Consider the following 21986-nt stretch of genomic DNA (forward strand, 5'->3'; position numbering starts at 1 on the left):
CCATTTGGGGTTGTGTGGCAGGAAAGTATAGAGGGAGATTCAGTCTGTGCCTAGCCTGTACCTTGGAAGTTTGTAATAAGACAGTGTAGAAGGTGGTATCTTTTATCCCTATCACCTAGTAAAGCCAGCACACTTACAGCCAATCAGCATGACGCAGATAGAGAAGATCTTCTCGGAATTGGTGTTGGGGGAAACATTCCCAAATCCGACACTGGTCAGGCTGCTGAAGGTGAAGTATAAAGCTGTCACATACTTGTCCTTAATGGAGGGTCCGGATGAGGCATCGCTGTCATTGTAGCGCTTCCCAATTTGGTCCCCCAGATTGTCTAGCCAGCCGATCTTGTGAACCATGTAAGGTCTCTCCACATTGCCGATGGCATACCAGATGCACGCCAACCAGTGGGCGATGAGTGCGAAGGTGCACATGAGCAGGAAGAGCACCGCGGCTCCGTACTCAGAGTAGCGATCCAACTTGCGGGCGACTCGCACCAGCCGCAGGAGGCGGGCCGTCTTCAGGAGACCAATCAGGGTGGTGGTCTGGAACATAAGGGTTACACTCCATCAGCAACTGGGTCACAGAGAGATGAATAACACCACACGTCTGATACACACAGAATGAGACTGAAGGAGAGTGAGGGTATAAATAGAACAAAGATGACTAACTTGGAAAGCTGGAAGAGTCTTCAAGCAAATATTCCATTCTACTGCTCACAACAGAATCCAATTATGTACCAATATAGCAAATAATACTTATCTCACAATAAGTAAATGTGTAATGTAATGATTAAAATATAGAATAACAAATACCAAGTAGTGAACTATGCAAGAAATCTAGTCAAGGTGTCCAGGAGGTTTGTGCACACAATAAAAAGCTCCTGGGTGCGAGTGACATTCTGAATTCTAATCAGGGATTGGATGATTTGCATGGTGAAAACAGACACCCTATAATTACTTCCAGGTAATTTAATTGAGGGGCTTGGATGACTTCTATATAACAGAACAGATAATAAGTAGGTGGTGTACTGATGTTGTTACTGGACAAATAACCCAGGCAGATGTATATAAGCCTAAAGTGCAGATAAAATAATATTGTCCAATCTGCAGATGTTGGAAATCCAAGCAACACACACAAAATGCTGGAGGAACTCAGCAGGCCAGGCAGCATCTATGGAAAAGAATACAGTCCACGTTTCAGGCTGAAACCCTTCAGCAGGACTCATAAGTAACTAATGGGTGTCTGAGTTGGGTGGCCTGCTGGGTTCCCACAGCATTTTGTGTGTGTTACAATAATCTGTGTCCGGTGCTCCTGATGTGGTCTCCTCTGCGTTGGTGAGACCCGTTGTAAATTGGGGGATCGCTTTGTTAAGCATCTCCACTCCAACTGCCAAAAGAGGGACTTCCTGGAGGCTAAATATTTTATTTTCAATTCCCATTTCCATTCTGACTTGTCAGTCCATGGCCTCCTCTTGTGCCAAGATGAGACCACCCTCAGCGTAGAGGAGCAACACCTTAAATTCCGTCAGTACCCTCCAACCTGATGGTATGAATACTGATGGTGTGAACTCTTAGGTCCTGAAGGAGTGTGCTGAGCAGCTATGTGGAGTTCTCCAGCACATTTTCAATCTGGGTCTCAGCCTGGAAAGGGTCCCGCCTGTGTGGAAAACATCACGCGTAGTCCCAGTACCCAAGAAGGGCCAACTGAAAGTCTTGACTTACTACCGTCCAGTGGCCCTGACCTCACACATCATGAAGACCCTAGAGAGGCTGGTCCTGGCTCACCTCTGACCCCTGATCAGATCAGCCCTCAATCCCCTGCAGTTTGTCTACCAGGAGCACATTGGAGTAGATAATGCTGTCATCTACCTGCTGAGCAGAGCCTACTCCCATTTGGATAAGCAGGGCAGCACTGTGAGGATCATGGTTTTTAATTTTTCAAGTGCCTTCAGTACTATACAGCCCCCATTGCTGGGGAAGAAGCTCCGTTCAATGCAGGTCGACACTTCTATTGTATCCTGGATAATGGACTGCCTGATTGACAAACCACAGTTTGTGTGGCTTCAGAGCTGTGTGTCAGACATGGCTATAAGCAGCACTGAGGCCCTACAGGGGACTGTATTGGCTGTCTTCCTGTTTGCCCTGTATACCATGGACTTTAGATACAACACTGAGTCATGTCATCTGCAGAAATTTTCTGATGATTCAGCAATAGTTGGATGTATAAAGGGAGAACAGGAGGATGAATACGGGGCCCTGGTGGAGGACTTTGTCAAATGGTGCAAGCTGAATCATCTGCAGCTCAACATCAGTAAGACAAATGAGATGGTGATGGACTTTAGGAAGACTAAGCCTGCACTCCTCCGTTACTATCGACGGTGAGGCCATGGATGTGGTGAGGACCTACAAGTACCTGGGATGCACCTGGATGACAGACTTGAGTGGAGCACCAACACAGAGGCTGTGTACAGGAAGGGCCAGAGTCACCTCTACTTCCTGAGGAGACTGAGGTCCTTTGGAGTATGCAGGCCTCTCCTTCACATGTTCTATCAGTCTGTTGTCGCCAATACAATTTTCTATGTGGTGGGGTGCTGGGGCAATGGCATCAACACGGGTGATGCTAACAGGCTCAATAAACTGATTAGAAAGGCTGGCTCTGTTACAGGAGTCAAACTGGACACACTGGAGACTGTGGTAGAACAAAGGACCCTACGGAAAATACTGGCAATTCTGGACAATGTTTCTCACCTTCTGCATGCCACCTTGGCTGAATAGAGGACTACTTTTAGTAACAGACTAAGACAACTGCGCTGCTCCAAAGAGCGTGATATATGAGGTCATTCTTACCCTCGGCCATTAGGCTCTATAATGAGTCAACCTATAGCTGGGGAAGTGATGACCCCCCCCCCCCCTCCTGTTAGACTGTTTGTGGTAACTTGTTTCTTATTCTTTCTACTTCTCTTCTAATATTTGTATCTGTGACACTAATTTGCTTTGGGATCAATAAAGTATCTATCTAACTATCACTAGATACAAAGTGTTTCCCTACACAAACATCTATCACCTGCCCTGTCTCATTCCCTAAAAGTAGATCTAGTATTGCACTTGCTCTAATTGGGACCTCTATGTACTGAATAAGGAAACTTTCCTGAACACATTTAACAAACTCTACCTGACTCTGGCACCTGGGAGACAAAATACCATCCGGGAATCTTTTTCTCATCCATAGAACCTCTAGTGTGTTTAGCTAACCAATGAATCCCCTGTTATTACTTGCCTCTTCCTCCCCCTTCCCTTCTGAGTCACAGAGCTAGAGACCTGACCATTGTGTACTTCCTCTAATAAACATCCCCAAACAGTATCTAAAGTGGTACACTTGTTATTGAGGGAACAGCCACAGGGTCACTCTGCACTGGCTGCCCATTCCCTTCGCCCTCTCCTGACAATCAGTCGGGTACCTGCTTTCTGCAAATTCAGGATTATTACCTTCCTGTAGCTCCAATCTGCCATCTCCTTGTTCTCTTGAATGAGCCAGAGATCATCCAGCACCAGGTCCCTAACACTGTCTGTGAGGAGCCACACCCAGATGCACCTCTCACAGGGGCAGCAATCAGTTCTGCTATATCTTGCATGAAGAGCACACTACCTACCCAGGATCTATTCTCACTACTGCAGCTAGGCACTCAATTCAAGGTTATTTAATGTCATTTACTGTACACAATCGCAAAGGAGAATTAAACAATTGTTACTGTAGATTTGATGCAGCACAAAAAATAGAAGATAAAGAACACAATAATGATAAGAAAAAAAACAATAAATATAACTACATAAGGTACCTTATATACAAAGCAACACACACAAAATGCTGGAGGAACTCAGCAGGTCAGGCAGTATCTCTGGAAAAGAGTAAACAGTCCATGTTTCAGGCTGAGACCCTTCCTGACATGCTATTGACATATCTTGTGAAATCTGTTGTTTTGTGGCAGCAATACAGTGAAGACATATTACTAAAAGATAATCTGATGATAAAGTTCCAATGTCAGGCTTCAACTTCAAGCCAGCACCCCTCCTGATCTCTCCATCACAAACACAAAATCTTAGGATGGACAGTGAGGGGACCACTACTTGTCCTTCAGAAAAAGGAGTGAAATGAGTGAAGGAAGAGGGAAGGGATTGAGAAAGATGAAGAGAAGAAAAAGGGGGAAGGAATGAAAGGTGACATGAGGAGAAAAGTGAAGGGTTGAAAAAGGAATGAAACAAGGAAATGAGAGAACAAAGAGTTAGAGGAAGTAGAGGGAAAGCAGATGAGGTGAGGAGGGTGGGGGGGGGGTGGAAAAAAGTGAAAGGAAGAATTGATGAAGGAGGTCCGAAGGTAAGGAAGGATGGAGGAAACAAGAAGAGGGAACACTGAGGAAGAGAGAGGTGAAGAGAGGAAATGGTCCATCATTACAGAGACACGGACATTGAGGAACGATGTGGGCAGCAAGTGGAAAGGGAAGCTTTAAGCACATTACATTGCTGTGGTGCTAATGCATGAGAGGAGAGCAGTGCATCCTGTCTGGCTTAGACATGGATTGGAAGAGACAGGTGGAGTATCTTAGACTCAGTTTGCTCTATTTGAATCATAGACTGCACTTGCAAATGTAATATTAAGCCGCACATTGAACTGTCTGCTGTTCACTCAAACACTGCATTAGAACCTATTAGTGAAATGACATCAGAGACTGTGACACAATTACTACTGTGCTCAGCCAATCTGTTGCCGTGGCAACTGTCTGGTTGGGGATGATTTGATGAGGTCCAAGCTGCCCTCTGTACTCTGTTCTGCCCCACACCATCAACCCAGCAAATCTGTTTCAGAAAACTGGCCGCAACAAATGCGATCAGTGGAAGTCAGTCAGTCTCAAACACCATTTCCACTGTGGACAGAGGACATACACACTCAAACACACTGGCTTAGTGGAGCCCAACACAGGGAGGTATCTGTACACTGACTAGAGACACTCATAGTTATCTGTATAGCTGTTGCTCAGTTCCTCTCTCAGGGAGATATCCGTACAGTGACTGGTGTCTCTCAATCCCTCTCACAGGGGGATACTTTTCCTTTATACTTTATTGTCGCCAAGCAATTGGTACTAGAATGTACAATCATCACAGCGATATTTGATTCTGCGCTTCACACTCCCTGGATTACAAACATTAAATATTAAAAATAGTTAAAATTAGTAATTATTAAAAATTTAAATTATAAATCATAAATAGAAAATAGAAAAATGGGAAGTAAAGTAGTGCAAAAAAAATCGAGAGGCAGGTCCGGATATTTGGAGGGTATGGCCCAGATCCGGGTCAGGATATCTGTATGATGACCAGTTTCACTCATTCCTCTCTCTAAGGGGGAGATCTGTACACTGACCAGTGTCTCTCAGGATGATTTCTGTAAGGTGACCGGTATCTCAGTCCCTTTCTCTCAGGGGGACATCTATATGGTGACCGGTGTCTCTCAGCTCTCTCCATTACAATCTGACTGTTGTCAACCAGTCTCTCTCACAGGAGATATCCAAGTCTCCCACTAGGTAATTGTTTGGATGATAACATGGTTCTCTCCCACCTATCTCCTCAACGCCAGTGCCACTTATGTCCCCAAGCTCATGCTCTGACTTAGTTGTGATCCTTCTTTAATACCGGGACCTGAACCACCCCAGCATCCTACCTCAAGGTCCAACCTCTCCCTGCAGAGGTCCTGACTCACCAATGGTGACCTGTGACCCACTGTACCTCCCCCAGTGGCTCCAGCTTGTCCCATGGGGTTTGTGGTGACTGAATGTCAGTGAGGGTGGAGAGGTCCCCAGTACCGGGGCAGGAGCCTAGACAGTGCTGCTTTAACACACCTTTATTTAGGAACCAATGAAATTCTATCTTCCTGTCTGCCAATGAAACACTGAACAAAAAGTTTAACAGTTCATAGGCAAATGCTGCAAGATGCTGGGAATCTGAAATATAGATAAGAAAACTGGAAATGCAGGGCAGGTCAGTCAGCATCTGCCGAGAAACAGTTAATACTTCAGGTTGATCTCCTTTTGCTAGATCACTTTGGTACTCAATGGCCAGCATGATCATAGTGGGTGGGCCAAAGTCTTTTTCTGTGTGGTATGACTAGACAACTTCTCACCATAACCCTGAATGGTTAACTCAAACCTCTCTTTCCAAAAATGCTGCCTCACTTGTTGGATGTTTCCTGCATTTTCTGTTTTTTACTGCATGAGAACGATCAGGTCAAGGTCACCACAGGCCAGGACTGAATTATCCAGAGAGCAGTGGGACAAGTGAGAATCATCAATAGTCACACCAGCTGCCTTGAAAATGTGAATGCAGTAATGATGTATCTGATACGGAGAGGAACAAATGAAGCAGGGAGATAAAAAAGATAAACAAGGTGACAGAGAGAATGAGAGACAAAAGAAAGATCATGAAGAGAAAAGATATTTCTTATGTTGAAAGATCTGACAATGAACAACTTATTTAGCACAATGCTTTACAGTGCCGGCAACCCGGGTTCAATTCCCGCCGCTGCCTGTAAGGAGATTGTATGTTCTCCCCGTGACCACGTGGGTTCCCGCCGGGTGCTCTGGTTTCCTCCCATAGCCCAAAGATATACCGGTTAGTAGGTTAATTGGGTATTGTAAATTGTCCTGTGATTAAGCTAGGATTAAGTCGGGGAATTGTTGGGCGGTGCGGCTCGAAGGCCGGAAAGCACTGTATTTCAATAAAATAAAATAAAATTCTGATTCTTGAATTAAGTCTAAAACATGTCTTACCAGGGAACTGGACTTACAGGGTAGGACTGTGGCTCCTGCTGTGATCGATTGCAAAGTGAAGTCTGTTGTACTGTTGTGTTATTGTTGCTCTGGGTTCCTGGAGAGAGCAGGACCGGCACTGGGTCTCGGCTCTGGGACAGTTTGCCCTCACTCAGGCCTGTCTCAGTGACGAGACACATCCCTCATGCCTCCTTTGTACATGCAAAGATGGTGCAAGGCTCCAGCATAAGGGACACGGTTATGATGAACAGCTCTGAACTAACAAATTGAGGCCATTCAGCCCTTAGGCCTGTTCTATCAGGAGTATAGAGAGGAAGTGGAGCGACTGTTGGGTTGCTGTGAGAAGAACGTCTCCTTCATAGCGAGGGTTAAGTGCGCCAAGTTCCTGGGAGTTCACATCACGGATGACCTCACCTGGTCCCTGAATATCACCTCCCTGCACAAGAAGGCACAGTAGTGCCTCCACTTCCTAAAAAGATTGAGGCAAGCAAGGCTTCCCCCACCCTCCCCCCCATCTTAAATGTGTTTTACAGGAGCACCATTGAGAGCGTCCAGACAAACTGCATCTCCGTCTGGTATGGGAGCAGCCGAGCATCAGACCAGAAGTCCTACAAAGGACTGTGAGAACAGCTGAGAGGATCATAGAGGTCTCCCTACCGTCCATCGGGGACAGTTATCAGGAGTGCTGCATACACAGGGCCCTTGGTATTATCAAGACTCCCACCCATCCATCCAGTATCTTCTCTAACTTTCTACCATCTGGTAGGAGACTACAATGCATGAAAACAAGAATGGTCAGGATGAGAAACAGTTTCTTCCCCCAGGTCATTTGGCCTCTGAACTCCCTGTCGCATCGTATTCGAAGTGTCACTGGTTAATCTGTTCCATACCTTACAATATTTAATATTAATGCACTTTAGTTTGTTATTTATGTGTGATTCAGCTGCAAGTTTTATCCTTACCTTCATAAGTTCTTGTGTGTTATGTGCTTTACACCCTGGTTCGATGAAATATTGTCTCGTTTCTATATACATTACATGATTATATACATTATATACGTATATGTATGTAGTTAAATGACATTGATCTTGACTTATCTGTAAAGGTAAAACAGTAACAGAATGCAGAACTAAGTGTAACAGTGACAGAGAAAGTGCAGAACAGGTAAACAATAAGGTGCAAAATAATAAGAGGTAGATGCTGAGATTAAGAGTCCATCTTATCATACTAGGGAACTATTTAACACTCCTATTACAGTGTCATTGAGCCTGGTGGCATGTGCTTTCAAGTTTTTGTATCTTCTATCCGATGGGAAAGGGGAGAAGAGAAAATGTTCGAGGTGGGTTGGTTCCTTGTGATGTCTGTTTTACTGAGCCAGCAGGAAGAGGCAAGAGTTCATAGAGGGGAGGCTGTTTTCCAAGATGTACTGAGCTGTGTCCACAACTCTCTGCGGTTTCTTGACACCCTCAGCCAAAAAAAAAATCAAATTTCAGTTGGTATTGGTTTATACAGATCTCCAGCTCTTATGAATTTACTACTTTTATTTAACTTTGCACGTCCTTCATTGGCAACACACTGGATAATGGTGATTTCAGAGCAACATAGTGAGGTCAAAGCACGAGTTACACACCATTTGACACTGCTACACGTGTTTGACGGTTGGTATGGACTGAATGGGCCAAAGGGTCTCTTGCCATACTGTTGCTCCCTATGATTCCCTGACTCATCTGTCCAGACTCCCCATGGCTTGGCATGCAACGGAGATGGGGACCTCAGACAGATTTCACATTTTACTCAAACTCAGCAGTGAATCCCAAACAATCTGTTTCCGATGAATCACCCAGCACAGTGGGCTGATGTGCCCTAGAACCTGCTTTTGGCATTCAGTAAGATCACAGCTTTCCACACTATCCACCTTTCTCCCTAACCCCCACTTGCTCGACTGTCTTGATTGATTAATCCAAGCATGTATTAATCTCAACACAATCATCCGTCTCTGGGGAGACAAATTTCAAAGATTCACAGCCATAATATTGAAGAAATTTCTCCTCATGACTTTTCTAACAGGGCAGACTTTTACAATGGACTAAACAGCAGGTTAGTGCTGTCAGTGAGAGGAAAATTCTGCTGGCCTTACTTGGCTGGCTGGGTTCTGGGCTGGTTGGGAACAATCCTCTGACATAGCACAGCAGGCGTCAGTGAGGAGGAGGCTGGCAGTTGTGCCAAATGCTGGGCAGTGCCCGACTTACCCACTGGTCTATATGACCTTCCCACTGCTTGCCTTCACACCAGGTTTTACACTGACAATCCATGTCCCCGTCTCATTATCAGTGTTCCATATAGCTGAGATCTGAGCTTGTGGACCATCACCAACAACAGCTAGCTAACCTGAAAATGTTCATTCCTGCTCTTTGACCAAGCATCAATCTAGGTGATATAATACTTAACACTGCGTTAGAAAACTTCCTTATGCATCTAATCAAATACTATCACAAACCCAGACAAATCTATTACTTATTTATTGAGATACAGTGTGGAATAGGGCCCTTCCTGCCCTTTGAGCCTCACCACCCAGCAACCCACAATTTAACCCTATTCTAATCACGGGACAATTTACAATGACCAATTAACCTACCAACTGGTACGTCTATGGACTGTGGGAGGAAAACTACTCGGTCATAGGGAGAATGTACAAACTCTTTACAGGCAGAGGGCGGGAATTGAACCCGGGTCATTGGTACTGTACAGCATTGTGCTAACCACTATGCTACCGTGCCACCCAACCTGATAGATATATCTCAAAAAACTCTCTGATTTGCCAGCTGGTCATTGACTTCAGGAAGAGGGACAGTGCACACGCTTCTGTTGAGATTGAGGGATGAGCGCTTCAAGATCCTAGGTATGAATGACACCAAGAGCCTGGTGGCACATTAATGCCTCAGCCAAGAAACTTATCAATGCCTCTACTTCCTCAGGAGGCTAAAATATTTGGCATTTCCTTGTGGGTCTTCATCAATTTTTTTTAATTTTTGGAGGGGCTGCTGGGTCCCGATGCTTTCGGAGATGTTATCAAAATTCTGAGATTTGTGCATTGGACTGTAGTTCATATTGGTCGCTTTCAGTTCTACTTTTTTTTCTGTTCTTCCCCCATTCTTTTTTCTTGCCGATTGGTGGGCTGGGGGGTTTGGGGTTTGATGTCCTTGTTGTTGTTTCCCCATGGGGGTAGTCTGTTAGATTTTGTGCGAGGGAGGGAAAGGGGTGTTTTGCGGTTTGTGAGTTTTTGTTTCCTTTTCATTTCATGCTGGGGTGGGATTACAACTAGAGGGTGAGGGGAGGGGATTGACGTCTTTCTTTCAACTACTTCTCCAGTTTTCTGTATTTTATGGCTATCTGGAGAAGACAAACCTCAGAGCTGTACTCTGCATACATACTTTAATAATAAAATGAACCTTTGAACCTTTTTTAGAAAGCATCCTATCTGCATGCAGAATGATTTGGTATGGTAACTGCTCTACACCTGACTGCAAGAAACTCCAGAGAGCTGTGGAGACAGTGCAGCACATCACAGGAACCAGCCTCCTCCTTAGGAACACTGTCTATACTTCTCACTGCCTCAGTGAAGCAGCCACATTCAACTCAGACATTCCCTCTTCTACTGGGCAAAAGCCTGAAAGCACAAATCTCCAGGCTCAAGGACAGCTTCTACCCTGCTGTCATAAGAATATTAAATTGTTCCCGAGTCCAATAAGATGGACTCTTGATCTCACAATCTACCTTGTTATAATCTTTTCCTTTGTTTACTCACACTGCTCTTTCTCTGTTGCTGTTATACTTTATTCTGCATTGTTATTGTTTGACTTTGTTCTACCTTAATGCACTGTGCAATGATCCGATCTGTATGAACAGTATGTAAGACAAACTTTTCACTGTATGTGATAATAATAATGTAATTTCAATTCCCTTTGATAAAACCACTATGCCTCTGCCAGATCACACAACTTGAGGCTGAGTTGCCCCTCACCACCTACTCATGACTGGATTCTAGCACAATTTTTGTGGCTGACATATGTACCGCCGCTCTGTGGCTCCCAGGTCCTCATTCCCTCCTCCCCTGGATATCTGTCTTCCATTTGCTACCTTCCAGGCCCTTTGGGACCATCCTTAGAAAAGAGACTTGTTGCAATGTTACATTCCCCTGTGGGGAACAGACAGAGCCTTGGTTGGACCAGCACCTCTACTGTGCAAACTTAGCAGAACTACAGCACTGTCCATTAGAAAGGAGGTGGGTGCTGTGCCTCTAAGAGAGGCATTCTCACCCTGTGGACTGTGTGAGGCTACAGAAGTCCCTGTAGACTGTAACAAAAGGATGAAGGTTCAATCTTCTGATTGCAGGCTGAGCAATGTCCTGTGTATCAGAGCACAGGGGGAGCATCAACCAAGGAGATTAAAGCAGCCAAGACTGTGTGAATCAGCCAGTGGTGAATACACTGAGAGTAAAGGCTGATTTATACTTGTGCGTCAACCCGACGCTGTAACCTACGCAAGTGGCCTACATGCATTGTGAGCATTTATACTTGTGCATTGGTGTGTCTGCGTCGCTCTGCAATTCGGGCACGTCGCGCATGCGCACACACCTGCCCACGCAAGGCTTCATGGTCATGGTGGTCTTTCTCAGGGTAAACAAGTTTAAAGTGAGCGTCTTTTTTCGTAAAAGCGAAATGTGTCCTCCATAATTTTGGAGGTCTGTAAAAGCATTGCAGCCAGAGTTCTTTCCCTGCCCTTCAGTCGCCGAATGGGAAGCTATTGCAGCGTAGGAGGAAATGCGATGCTACCAAGCGGACCAATCACAGTTGTTCGGTCTGCATTGCCATGACGCATAGTTACATTTTGGGAGAGGTGCACGTCTGGCTACGGCATAGGGATCCGCGTAGGCTCTGCGGTGACGCCGTGCTTACGGCGTCGAGTTGACGCAAAAGTACAAATCAGCTTTAAAGGTGCAACCAGACAGGAGGTGCATCAAACACCCCGAGCCTTCACCAGCAGGCTGGGGATGTCAAGGCCAGACATTCTGAAGGGAGAGCATGGAGATCCATTTGATGGCCAGCCATATTTCTGATCTGGAAATCATTGTTGACCACGTACAGTGGTTGGGACAAAGGGAGGAACATAACTGATGGAGATCAGCTCCAGTGCGGCGTACACTCACTGGCAGTGGCTCCAGAGTAAGATGCAGGTGCTCAATAGCATTGGTAGCTCAGAGGCCGGCAAAACTTTTTGTCTCCCATCCCATGAGAGAGTGGAGAACTATAAACTCAGCAGCTGCAATTAGAAGGTGGGACAAGCTGCCATGCTGTTGCAGTCAAGGTAACAAGGTAACTACCAAGGAGGGCCTCTAGAATGTTCGGTCAGAGACAAAATTCACTTGTGGTCTAGGAAGTTCAAGGATACAGAAAAAATTTTTTTCATTTGATTTAATGGGTGGGATTGTGGCTTCCATGGTGATGACAGCTAAAAACATCGGGCATTGTGTCTTGTGCCTGTCTCAGACGTAATAGCAGCCTACTCTCACTCCTTTGGTCCAGAGACATGGACACTATCGTTAACTTTGATATGGCAAAGTTATTTCCCATGGTTGGGGAGTCCAGGACACGAGGGCACGACTTCAGGATTGAAGGGCGTCCATTTAGAACAGAGATGTGGAGAAATCACTTTAGTCAGAGGGTGGTAAATCTGTGGAATTTGTTGCCACGAGCGGCTGTGGAGGCCAAGTCATTGGGTGCATTTAAGGCAGAGATAGATAGGTTCTTGATTAGCCAGGGCATCAAAGTGTATGGGGAGAAGGCAGGGGAGTGGGGATGACTGGAAGAATTGGATCAGCCCATGACTGAATGGCGGAGCAGACTCGATGGGCCGAATGGCTTACTTCTGCTCCTATATCTTATGGTCTTATTGGTGTTCCAGCAATCATTCCCCTTCCAACTGTGTTGTCTCCAATGCAACATCACCCTGACAAGAGGCAGCTCCTCATGGGAAGTTACAGACAGGTCATCTGCACAATATTACAAGTTACTACTCTGACTGATGGAGAGCAGTTGGATCACCCTCACTTAGTAAGGAACATGGTCAGTCTCAAGACTTATTCGGAACAAATTTTGAAAGTCTTGGGGCAGATGCAATGATGGTCTGCTATAGTGGTCACAGTTACCCACAGATACAGTGTACCATACTGGGAGACCAGTAATCGTGGGCTGAGATTGGTTAACAAGATCAGAAACTGAAACTGATTAGTCACAAGAGTTCACTACTCCAGCTCACGTGCTGGCCAGATCACCAGCAGGATGGTCACTGGGGCTATCTCATTGGTCCATGAACATCCTTTGAGTGATTCCTGCATTGGCTGAACACTGATAAAAGGCTGGAGGAAGCTGTGTCAGTCATCATCAGTGGAGATGATGATTCAACCATTCCACTGCGTCCACATCAACATTTGACAGCAGGGAAAGTCATTTCCTGATGAGAACTCAAATTGGGATTGAAATCTTGAAAATGGGTATTTGTATAACAGCAGAACACACTACTGGAGACTTCAGGTGAACCTTTACCAAACATAGACAGGCAGACTTGGGTAAACATTGAACCACAGTTCACTTCACGCTTCTGTGAGAGTTTTATGCAAAGTAACAGCATCAGGTATCCATGAATTGCTCCTGCTGTTAACAGAGCAGCAAAAAGTGGGCAGGGTATGTTCCAGGTACGGATGGAAAACCTCCCTGACTCAGGAAACAAGTCTGGGCACTGTGTCCTGAGGAAAACAGTCCAGTCCTGCATCTCAAAATGGACTTTGTACTGAAAATTATGTCAAGAATCTAATGCAGAGGGGTGAAAGCTCTCACACTCTACCCAGTCTGACCTCTCACCTGCCACACAGTGCAACCTCTCACTCTCCATCATATCACACCTCACTTTGCACAGTATCCAGCCCCAATATGTGTAATGTGACTCATCGTAAATTAACAGGTTCACTATAATCTCATCTAAATGACTTGGGTAAAATAGTGGAGACAGGAGAAAGAGAGAGGGGGGGGAAGAGAGATGGAGGGAGGGGGGAGAGAGAGGGGGGGAGAGAGGGGGGGGGGGAGAGAGGGGGGGGGGAGAGAGGGGGGGGGAGAGAGGGGGGGGAGAGAGAGGGGGGGGAGGGGGGGAGAGAGAGGGGGGGAGAGAGGGGGGGGGGAGAGAGGGGGGGGGAGAGAGGGGGGGGAGAGAGGGGGGGGGAGAGAGAGGGGGGGGAGAGAGAGGGGGGGGAGAGAGAGGGGGGGGGAGAGAGAGGGGGGGGGGAGAGAGAGGGGGGGGGAGAGAGAGGGGGGGGGAGAGAGAGGGGGGGGAGAGAGAGGGGGGGGAGAGAGAGGGGGGGGGAGAGAGAGGGGGGGGAGAGAGAGGGGGGGGAGAGAGAGAGGGGGAGAGAGAGAGAGGGGGAGAGAGAGAGGGGGAGAGAGAGAGAGGGGGGAGAGAGAGAGGGGGGAGAGAGAGAGGGGGGAGAGAGAGAGAGGGGGGAGAGAGAGAGGGGGGAGAGAGAGAGGGGGGAGAGAGAGAGGGGGGGAGAGAGAGGGGGGGGAGAGAGAGGGGGGGGAGAGAGGGGGGGGGGAGAGAGGGGGGGGGGAGAGAGGGGGGGGGGAGAGAGGGGGGGGGGAGAGAGGGGGGGGAGAGAGGGGGGGGGAGAGAGGGGGGGGAGAGGGGGGGAGAGGGGGGGAGAGGGGGGGGGGAGAGGGGGGGAGAGGGGGGGAGAGGGGGGGAGAGGGGGGGAGAGGGGGGGAGAGAGGGGGGAGAGAGGGGGGAGAGAGGGGGGGAGAGAGGGGGGGAGAGAGGGGGGGAGAGAGGATTGAGAGTGGGGAGATGGGGTGGGGAGATGGGGAAGGGGGCAGATGGAGGGGGAAGAAGGGAGGGGAAGTCAGAGAATTAGCAAGAGACAGTGGGTTGGGGTGTAACGAAGCTGGGCGATGTGTGAGCAAATAATTGGGAAAAGCTGCAGAGACAGAGGACGAGACTGACAGGAAGAGAATGTGTGTCTCTGTTTTATGTGGCTGGTTGCATCTGTGTTTCCTCATGTGTGCCTATACGTGGTGACTAATTGTCTTACATGCACATGAATATTATCTGTAAGCATGCAAATGACAAGCAGGTGTATGAGTGCTTGTAGTGTGCTGTTTGGATTCACACAGCTGCTGCCAAACCAATCTTTTCCCTTTACCTCATCAGATCCAGACCTGAAGATGAGCAGGTCAAAGGGGATGGCGGCCACAATATCGATGAGGAACCAGCCTTTGAAGTAATGGATGGCGATCTTGGCCGGGTGGCTCACCACCTCGTCGTTCTCGTTGACGTAGGTGGTGCGGAAGTTGATGATGATGTCGATGATGAACATGATGTCAACGATGAGGTCCACGATGGCCAGGGGGTTGCAGGAGTAGCCACACTCCCACCGCTTCTCCTCCTCCTGGTCATTGAGGAGGAAGGCAGCAGAGTAAGGGGTGAAGATGGCGGTGTATATGACCAGCAGCAGGATCAGCCAGTCCCAAACTGCCTTGAAGGGGCTGTAGTGAAGGATGGTCCACTTGTGAATGCGAGGAGCTTGCAGCTTGTACTCTGGCAGCACGTCCGCACCCAGTGACAGGACCTACAAAACACACAACGAGGACAAATCACTCAGCAGCTCAGGTCAGACAGCTGCAGTCTCCATGCTGTGCCCTCAGCCAGCTGGTAGGCCAGGGTAGGGCAACCTACCTGAGGGAGGGCTGCATTGCCCAAGGTACATGGGAAAAATTCAATGGCCTACTTTAGGATAAGCAGAATCTTCCTGATGGCCAAGGGTACCATTTCCCCCCACCCCCCACAACAGTGTCTTTGGGAAGGAGGTCCAGAGATATGTGATGGATGTTAAGGATGGGCATGGAAGTGAACCCTGTTAACTCCTGCTTTATATCACCCTCCCTCACTGAGCTGGGCACAGCTTCTGCACCAAAGCCATGCTGACCAGGCTTCCCTACTGAAGGTGGTCACATTCCCAAAGGATCTTGTGTTGTGACAGGGGCAGTGGAAGACATAACTGGAACACTACCCTCTGGGAACAAGGGAGGGGGTGGAATGATTAAGGGGACCTGGATCCCTGGGACGGGGAGAATTAGGGGCCAAGGACAAACTGGATCTGTGGCTGGGGTTAGCGGCTGACCAGATCATCTGGATCAGTCACAGTGAAATGACTAACTGCCTGAATCACTGGGAGATGTGGACAGGCTACATCGATGTGGAGTTAAAGGTTGGGTTATGAGATTGTGGTGGGAACTGCATAACGCTATGGCAATAGCCAGGGAGAAGCTTAGAATTTCGGAAAATTTCTATTGTATTTCTTTTATCCTGTAAACGCCTGCAAGAAAATGAATCTCAAAGTTGTATATGGTAACCTATACTCTATGTACTCTTATAATAAATGTACTTTGAACTTAAAGATGGAAAGGATGTTGAGACTATATTCTTTAACCAAGAGGCACCGTGTAAACTACAAAAACAAAAACTTCTGCAGATGCTGGAGGAATTCAGCAGGTCAGGCAGCACCTATGGAAATAAGTAAATAGCCGAGACCCTTCTTCAGGATTGGAAGGGAAGGGGGAAAACGCCAGAATAAAATGGTGGGGGAAGGGGAAGGAGGACAGTTCAAAAATGATAGGTGAAGCCAGGTGTGCAGGAAAGGTAGAGGGCTGGAGAGGAAGGAATCTGATTGGAGAGTGAACCATCAGAGAAAGGGGGGGGGAGGAGGGGAGGAGGTGATAGGCAGGTGAGAAGGGGCAAGAGGCTAGTGAGTGAATAGAAGGAGAGGGGAGGAGATTTTTTTGAACCGTAAAGAGAAAACAATGTTCGTGTCCTCAGGTTGGAGGCAACCCAGACAGAATATAAGGTGTTGCTTCTCCACCCTGAGGGTGGTGTCATCATAGCACAAGAGGAGGCCATGGACTGACATGTCGGAACAGGAGTGGGAAGAGTGCAGAGAATGGGAAGAGAGATCCTGATGCACAGAAGACAATTCATCTAGTGTTATCAGCATGGCTTGCCAGTAGCTGTCCAAACAGGACAAACCAAGACTACATAAGTAAGGCCAGAGATGAGGGTCACAACTATATCACCAAATCAAGGAGGTGGCTGGGGTATTTGTTCATTCTGACTGGCTCATTAATGGATTGAGGTGATTGAGATGGCAATGGACAGGAAGCATTTGGCAACCCCTTGAAACAGGATATTTAGATCTGTACTTGACAGACCCCTCCTTGGATTGGAGGAACTTGTCCTCACCCTCAATAACTTCTCCCTTTGGCTCCTTCCTCTTTCTCCAAACTCGAGGGGTAGCCATGGGCACTCACATGGGCCCCAGCTATGCCTGCCTTTTCGTTAGCTATGTAGAACAGTCCATGTTCCAAGCTTTCCCTGGTAATGCTCAACTTGTCCTCCACTACAATGACAACTGCATTGGTGCTGCTTCATGCAGCCATGCTGAGCTCATCATCAACTTTGCCTTCAAATTCCACCCTGCCCTCAAATTCACTTGGTCCATTTCTGACACCTCTCTCCCCTTTCTCTGTCTCCATCTTTGGAGATAAACTCTCTACAGATATCTTTTATAAACCTACTGATTCCCATGGTTATCTGAACTATACTTCTTCATATCCTGTCTCCCTGTAAAAATGCTATTCCCTTTTCTCAGTTCCTTTGTCTCTGCCACATCTGTTCTCAGGATTTGGCTTTCCTTTCCAGAACATCAGAGATGTCCTCCTTCTTCAAAGAATGGGATTTCTTTTCCTTCACCATTGATGCTGCCCTCACTTGCATCTCCTCCATTTCCCAGACATCCCCACTCATCCCGCTTTCCCACGGCCTTACCAGGGATAGAGTTCCTCTTGTCCTCACCTACCACCCTATGAGCCTCTGCACCTAACACATCATTCTCTGCAACTTCCACCATCTTCAATGGGATCCTACCACCAAACACATTTCCACTCCCCCACCCCCCCCCACTCTCCACTTACTGCGGAGATCTCCCTCCATGATTTCCTTGTCCATTCGCCCTTCCCCACTATTCTTCCTCCTGGCATGTATCCCTGCAAGTGACTGAAATGCTACACCTGACCCTATACCTCCGTCGTCTCCATTCAGGGCCCCAAAGAGTCCTTCCAGGTGAGGCAATACTTCACCTGTGAATCTGTTAGGGTCGTCTATTGTATCCAGTGCTCCCGATGTGGCCTCCTCTACATTGGTGAGGTGTAGCCCAACATAAATTCGGGAACTGCTTTGTCGAGCACCTCTATTCCATTAACAAAAAGCAGAATTTCCCGATGGCCAACCATTTTAATTCCAATCCCCACTCCCCACTCCCATTCTCACATCAGTCCATGGCCACCTCTTCTGCCACAATGAGGGCACTCTCTCAGGGTGAAGGAACAACACCTCATATTCCATCTTAGGTAGCCTCCAACCTGATGGCAGGAAAATCAATTTCGCCAGCTTCCAGTAATTTTTCCCTTCACCCTTCCCCCTTCTACTCCCCACTCTGGACTCTTACCTCTTCTTCTCACCTACCTATCAGCTCCCCCGGCACCCCTCGTCTTTCCCTTTCTCTCATGATCCACTCTCCTCTCCTATCAGATTGCTTCATGTCCAGCCCGTTGCCTTTTCCACCTATCACCTCCCAGCTTCTTACTTCATACCCCCTCCACCACTGACCTGGTCTCACCTATCACCTTCTAGATCGTCTTCCTTCCCCTCCCCCCAACTTCTTATTCTGGAATTTTCCCCCTTCCTTTCCAGTACTGGTGAAGGATCTTGGCCTGAAATGTTGACCGTTTATTCCTCTCCGTAGAAGCTGTGTGTCAAAATGGTTGCTGTGACGTGTCTAGTGTGGTAGTGTAGTGGGTAGTGCCTGTCACTCTCACTTTCAGCTTCCACTGCTGGCTAGCAGCCTTGCCAAAAGGAGAGCTGAGTGTGTAATTCTCTCCCTGCCAGTACATAGCCTCTCCAACAGCAAGCCTCATGTAGTGCCTCCTCGCTGGTGACACTTGGAAATTGAACTCCCTTTGGACTCAGGATGAACTACAGAGGACAGGAAGGAGGTCTGACCCTTGCACATGTAGCACACAGGCCCACTGGCGTGTGGACACACCCCTGGTGCTCATGAATGAGATCCCCAGTGATGGGTAAATAGCCCCACTGCCTTGTGGGCAGCCTCGGGAGAGAATAAGGCTACAGGAGTAAACCCAGACAGAAAATCCGGAGTGGGGCCCTAAGGCGGCTGGATATCACTTAACATCCTTCTGGCAGCTCCTGCAGCCAAGCTGGTGCCAAACGTATTGCTTCATAAGCTCTCCTTTGGGCTACACTGGTGAGGCTGAGAGGGGGATCTTGACAGCTGGGCATCCCTAGATCTCCATGCCTTCCACCCAGGCTTGTGCCCCAGAGAGGTCACTTCCATGATTCTGTTTGCAGCCAAGATTCTTTGTCCTTCAAGACAGACGGATGTCACCATCATCATCAGATGCTGCCTGACCTGCTGAGTTCCTCCAACATTTTGTGTATGTTGCTCTGGATTTCCAGCATCTGCAGAATCTCTTGTGTAGCTGTCAGAGAGCTCCTCAAGATGGATCCTCTGTGCTGGCAATGGCTGGTTGAAGGCAGAAAAAGACATTGATGCCAATGTGCAGTGCCTCGACATTTTGCTGTCGAAATATCAGAGAGAGTCCTCATGTCTGCCACAGATCATATTGCTGTCTTTTTATTACACCTCTAGTAACTCTTTTGTTCTTTGTGAGCCAATTAACCACTCTATTCTTTCTCTCGCTGGGTGAGCTGTCAGTGCTGGGAGAATTAAAAACCTTCCACTGGTGGCAGTGTTGTGATGATGAGGGGCTTGTTTCTAAAAGCTGACAAAATTTAGTAATCGAGGACCCTGGGAAAAATGAGGAAAGAGTTTTAGATGCTACGAGGAGCCAGTGTATTAAATGGCTTGTGAGAGCGGTAAGATTACAGTGGAAAAGGTTGGTGAATGGGACTGATAGGTGTATTCCTAGAGCTTGCATTGATTTAGCAGGATAAACAACTTCCTTCTGTATTGAAAGAAACAATATTTTTCAAACCCAACACTGACCCCTGCAGAACACCACTAGTCACTGGCAGTAAACAAGAAAAGGTCCCCTTTATTCCCACTTGTTGCTTTCTGCCAGTCAGCCAATCTTCTGTCCTTGCTAGTATCTTTCTTGTAATACCATAAACTCTTACCTTGTTTAGCAGCCTCATGTGTGGCAACTTGTCAAACTAGTCTAGGTGACTTAGACCTTTCAGCTTCCCAAGCACCTTCTCCTTCGTAATAGCAACTACACTCACTTCTGACCCCTGACACTCCGAATTTCTGACATACTGTTGGTGTCTTCCTTGAGTGAAGACTGATTCAAAATAATTATTCAGTTCATTCACTATTTGTTTACATCCCAATACTACTTCGCCAGTGTCATTTTCCAGTGGTTCAATATCCACTCACTGCTCTTTTACTCTTCATGTATCTGAAAAAAATTTGGTGTCCGCTTTTATATTATCGGCTTGTGCGTCTTCATATTTCATCTTTCATCTTTTCTCTTGTTATTGCTTTTTCAATTGCCTTCTGTTGAGGTTCACAATCAAGCTTCCCACTACTTTTGCTCTATTATATGCCTGCTCTTTTGCTTTTCTGCTGTCTTTGACTTTACTTGTCAGCCATGGTTGCCTCATCCTCCCTTTAGAATACTTCTTTGCGATGAACTGATCCTGCGTCTTCCAAATTCCTCCCAGAATTTCCAGCCATTGCTGCCCTACCATCACCCCTGCTAATGTCCCCTTCCAATCAACTTTGGCCAGCTTTTCTCTCGTGCTTCTGCAGTTACCTTTACTCAAATGTAATACCGATACATCCAATTTTAGCTTCTCCCTCTCAAACTGCAGGATTAATTCTATAATATTATGATCACTGCCTCCCAAGGATTCTTTTACCTTAAGTTCCCTAATCAAATCTTGTTGATTACACAACATTCAACCCAGAATTGCTTTTTCCCTAATGGGCTCGACTATAAGCTGCCGTACAAGTGATTTTTCTCAGATCTAACACCAATCTTATTTTCCCAACCTTCCTGTATATTGAAATTGCACATGACCATTGTAACATTGTTCTTTTTGCATGCCTTTTCTATCTCCTATTTTAATTTGTACGCCACATCCTGGCTACAATTTGGAGCCCTGTATATAACTCTCATCAGTGTCTTTTTACCCTTGCAGTTTCTTAATTCTACTCACAAGGATTCTACACTTCTGACCCAATGTTACTTCTTTCTAATGATCTGATTTCATTTTTTACCAACAGAACCACTTGAACCCATTTGCCTGTCCTTTTGATACAACGTGCGACCTTGGATGTTAAGCCTCAGCTGCAATTTTCTTTCAAACATGACTGTGATGCTCACAGCATCATACTTGTCAATGTCTAACTGCACTACAAGATAATCTACTTTATTCAGTTTACTGCGTGCATTGAAATATAACACCTTCCGTCCTTTATTCACCACACTTCTTTTCAATTTTGTCTCCATGTTTCCTGAAGTTAATGTTTTATCCTGTTCTAAATATTTTGTCCTATTCTTTATTCTGGAGACTTCAGAAAACTCTTCTGCACGCTCCTTTCATTTTACTCTATCCTTACCTTTCCAAGCTGTTGAACCCATCCCCTCCTACTATTTAGATCAAGCCCTATCCATAACCCTCATTATGAGATCTGCCAAGCCCCTGGTCCCAAGCTCATCCCACTGGAGCATCTCCCTCCTTCCCCAATACCCACAAATCCAATTCCACATCTCCCACACAAATCTCTGAGTCATGGATTTAATTCTCTAATCTTATTAACCCTGTGCTAATTTGCATTTGGCTCAGGTAAAAATCCAGAGATAATCATCTTTTTAGTTCTGCATTTTAATTTAGCTTCTAGCTGCTCACATTCCCTCTGCGGAACCCCTTTCCTTGTTCTTCCTACATCATTGGTGCCCACATGGACCATGACAATTCCCTTCTCACCCCAAATTTCTCTGTAGGTCAGGATTTGATATCCCAAGCTATCCCAACTAT

At 46.8% G+C, this 21986-nt stretch overlaps 1 protein-coding gene across 5 annotated transcripts in view; it reads right to left on the reverse strand.

The window, feature by feature from the left end:
- Nucleotides 1–21986, reverse strand: part of kcnh6a (potassium voltage-gated channel, subfamily H (eag-related), member 6a) — a 170547-nt gene that overhangs the window by 23849 nt on the left and 124712 nt on the right. For all 5 annotated transcript variants that reach the window (XM_072249669.1, XM_072249667.1, XM_072249666.1 and 2 more), the window contains 2 exons: nucleotides 15055–15480; nucleotides 138–537 (listed from right to left, as the gene is read on the reverse strand). In XM_072249669.1, the coding sequence (XP_072105770.1) occupies nucleotides 138–537; nucleotides 15055–15480 (826 nt within the window). The remainder of the gene's footprint in view (nucleotides 1–137; nucleotides 538–15054; nucleotides 15481–21986) is intronic.

Source organism: Mobula birostris, chromosome X (assembly GCF_030028105.1).
Source record: "Mobula birostris isolate sMobBir1 chromosome X, sMobBir1.hap1, whole genome shotgun sequence".
In the NCBI taxonomy this organism is placed as follows: domain Eukaryota; kingdom Metazoa; phylum Chordata; class Chondrichthyes; order Myliobatiformes; family Myliobatidae; genus Mobula; species Mobula birostris.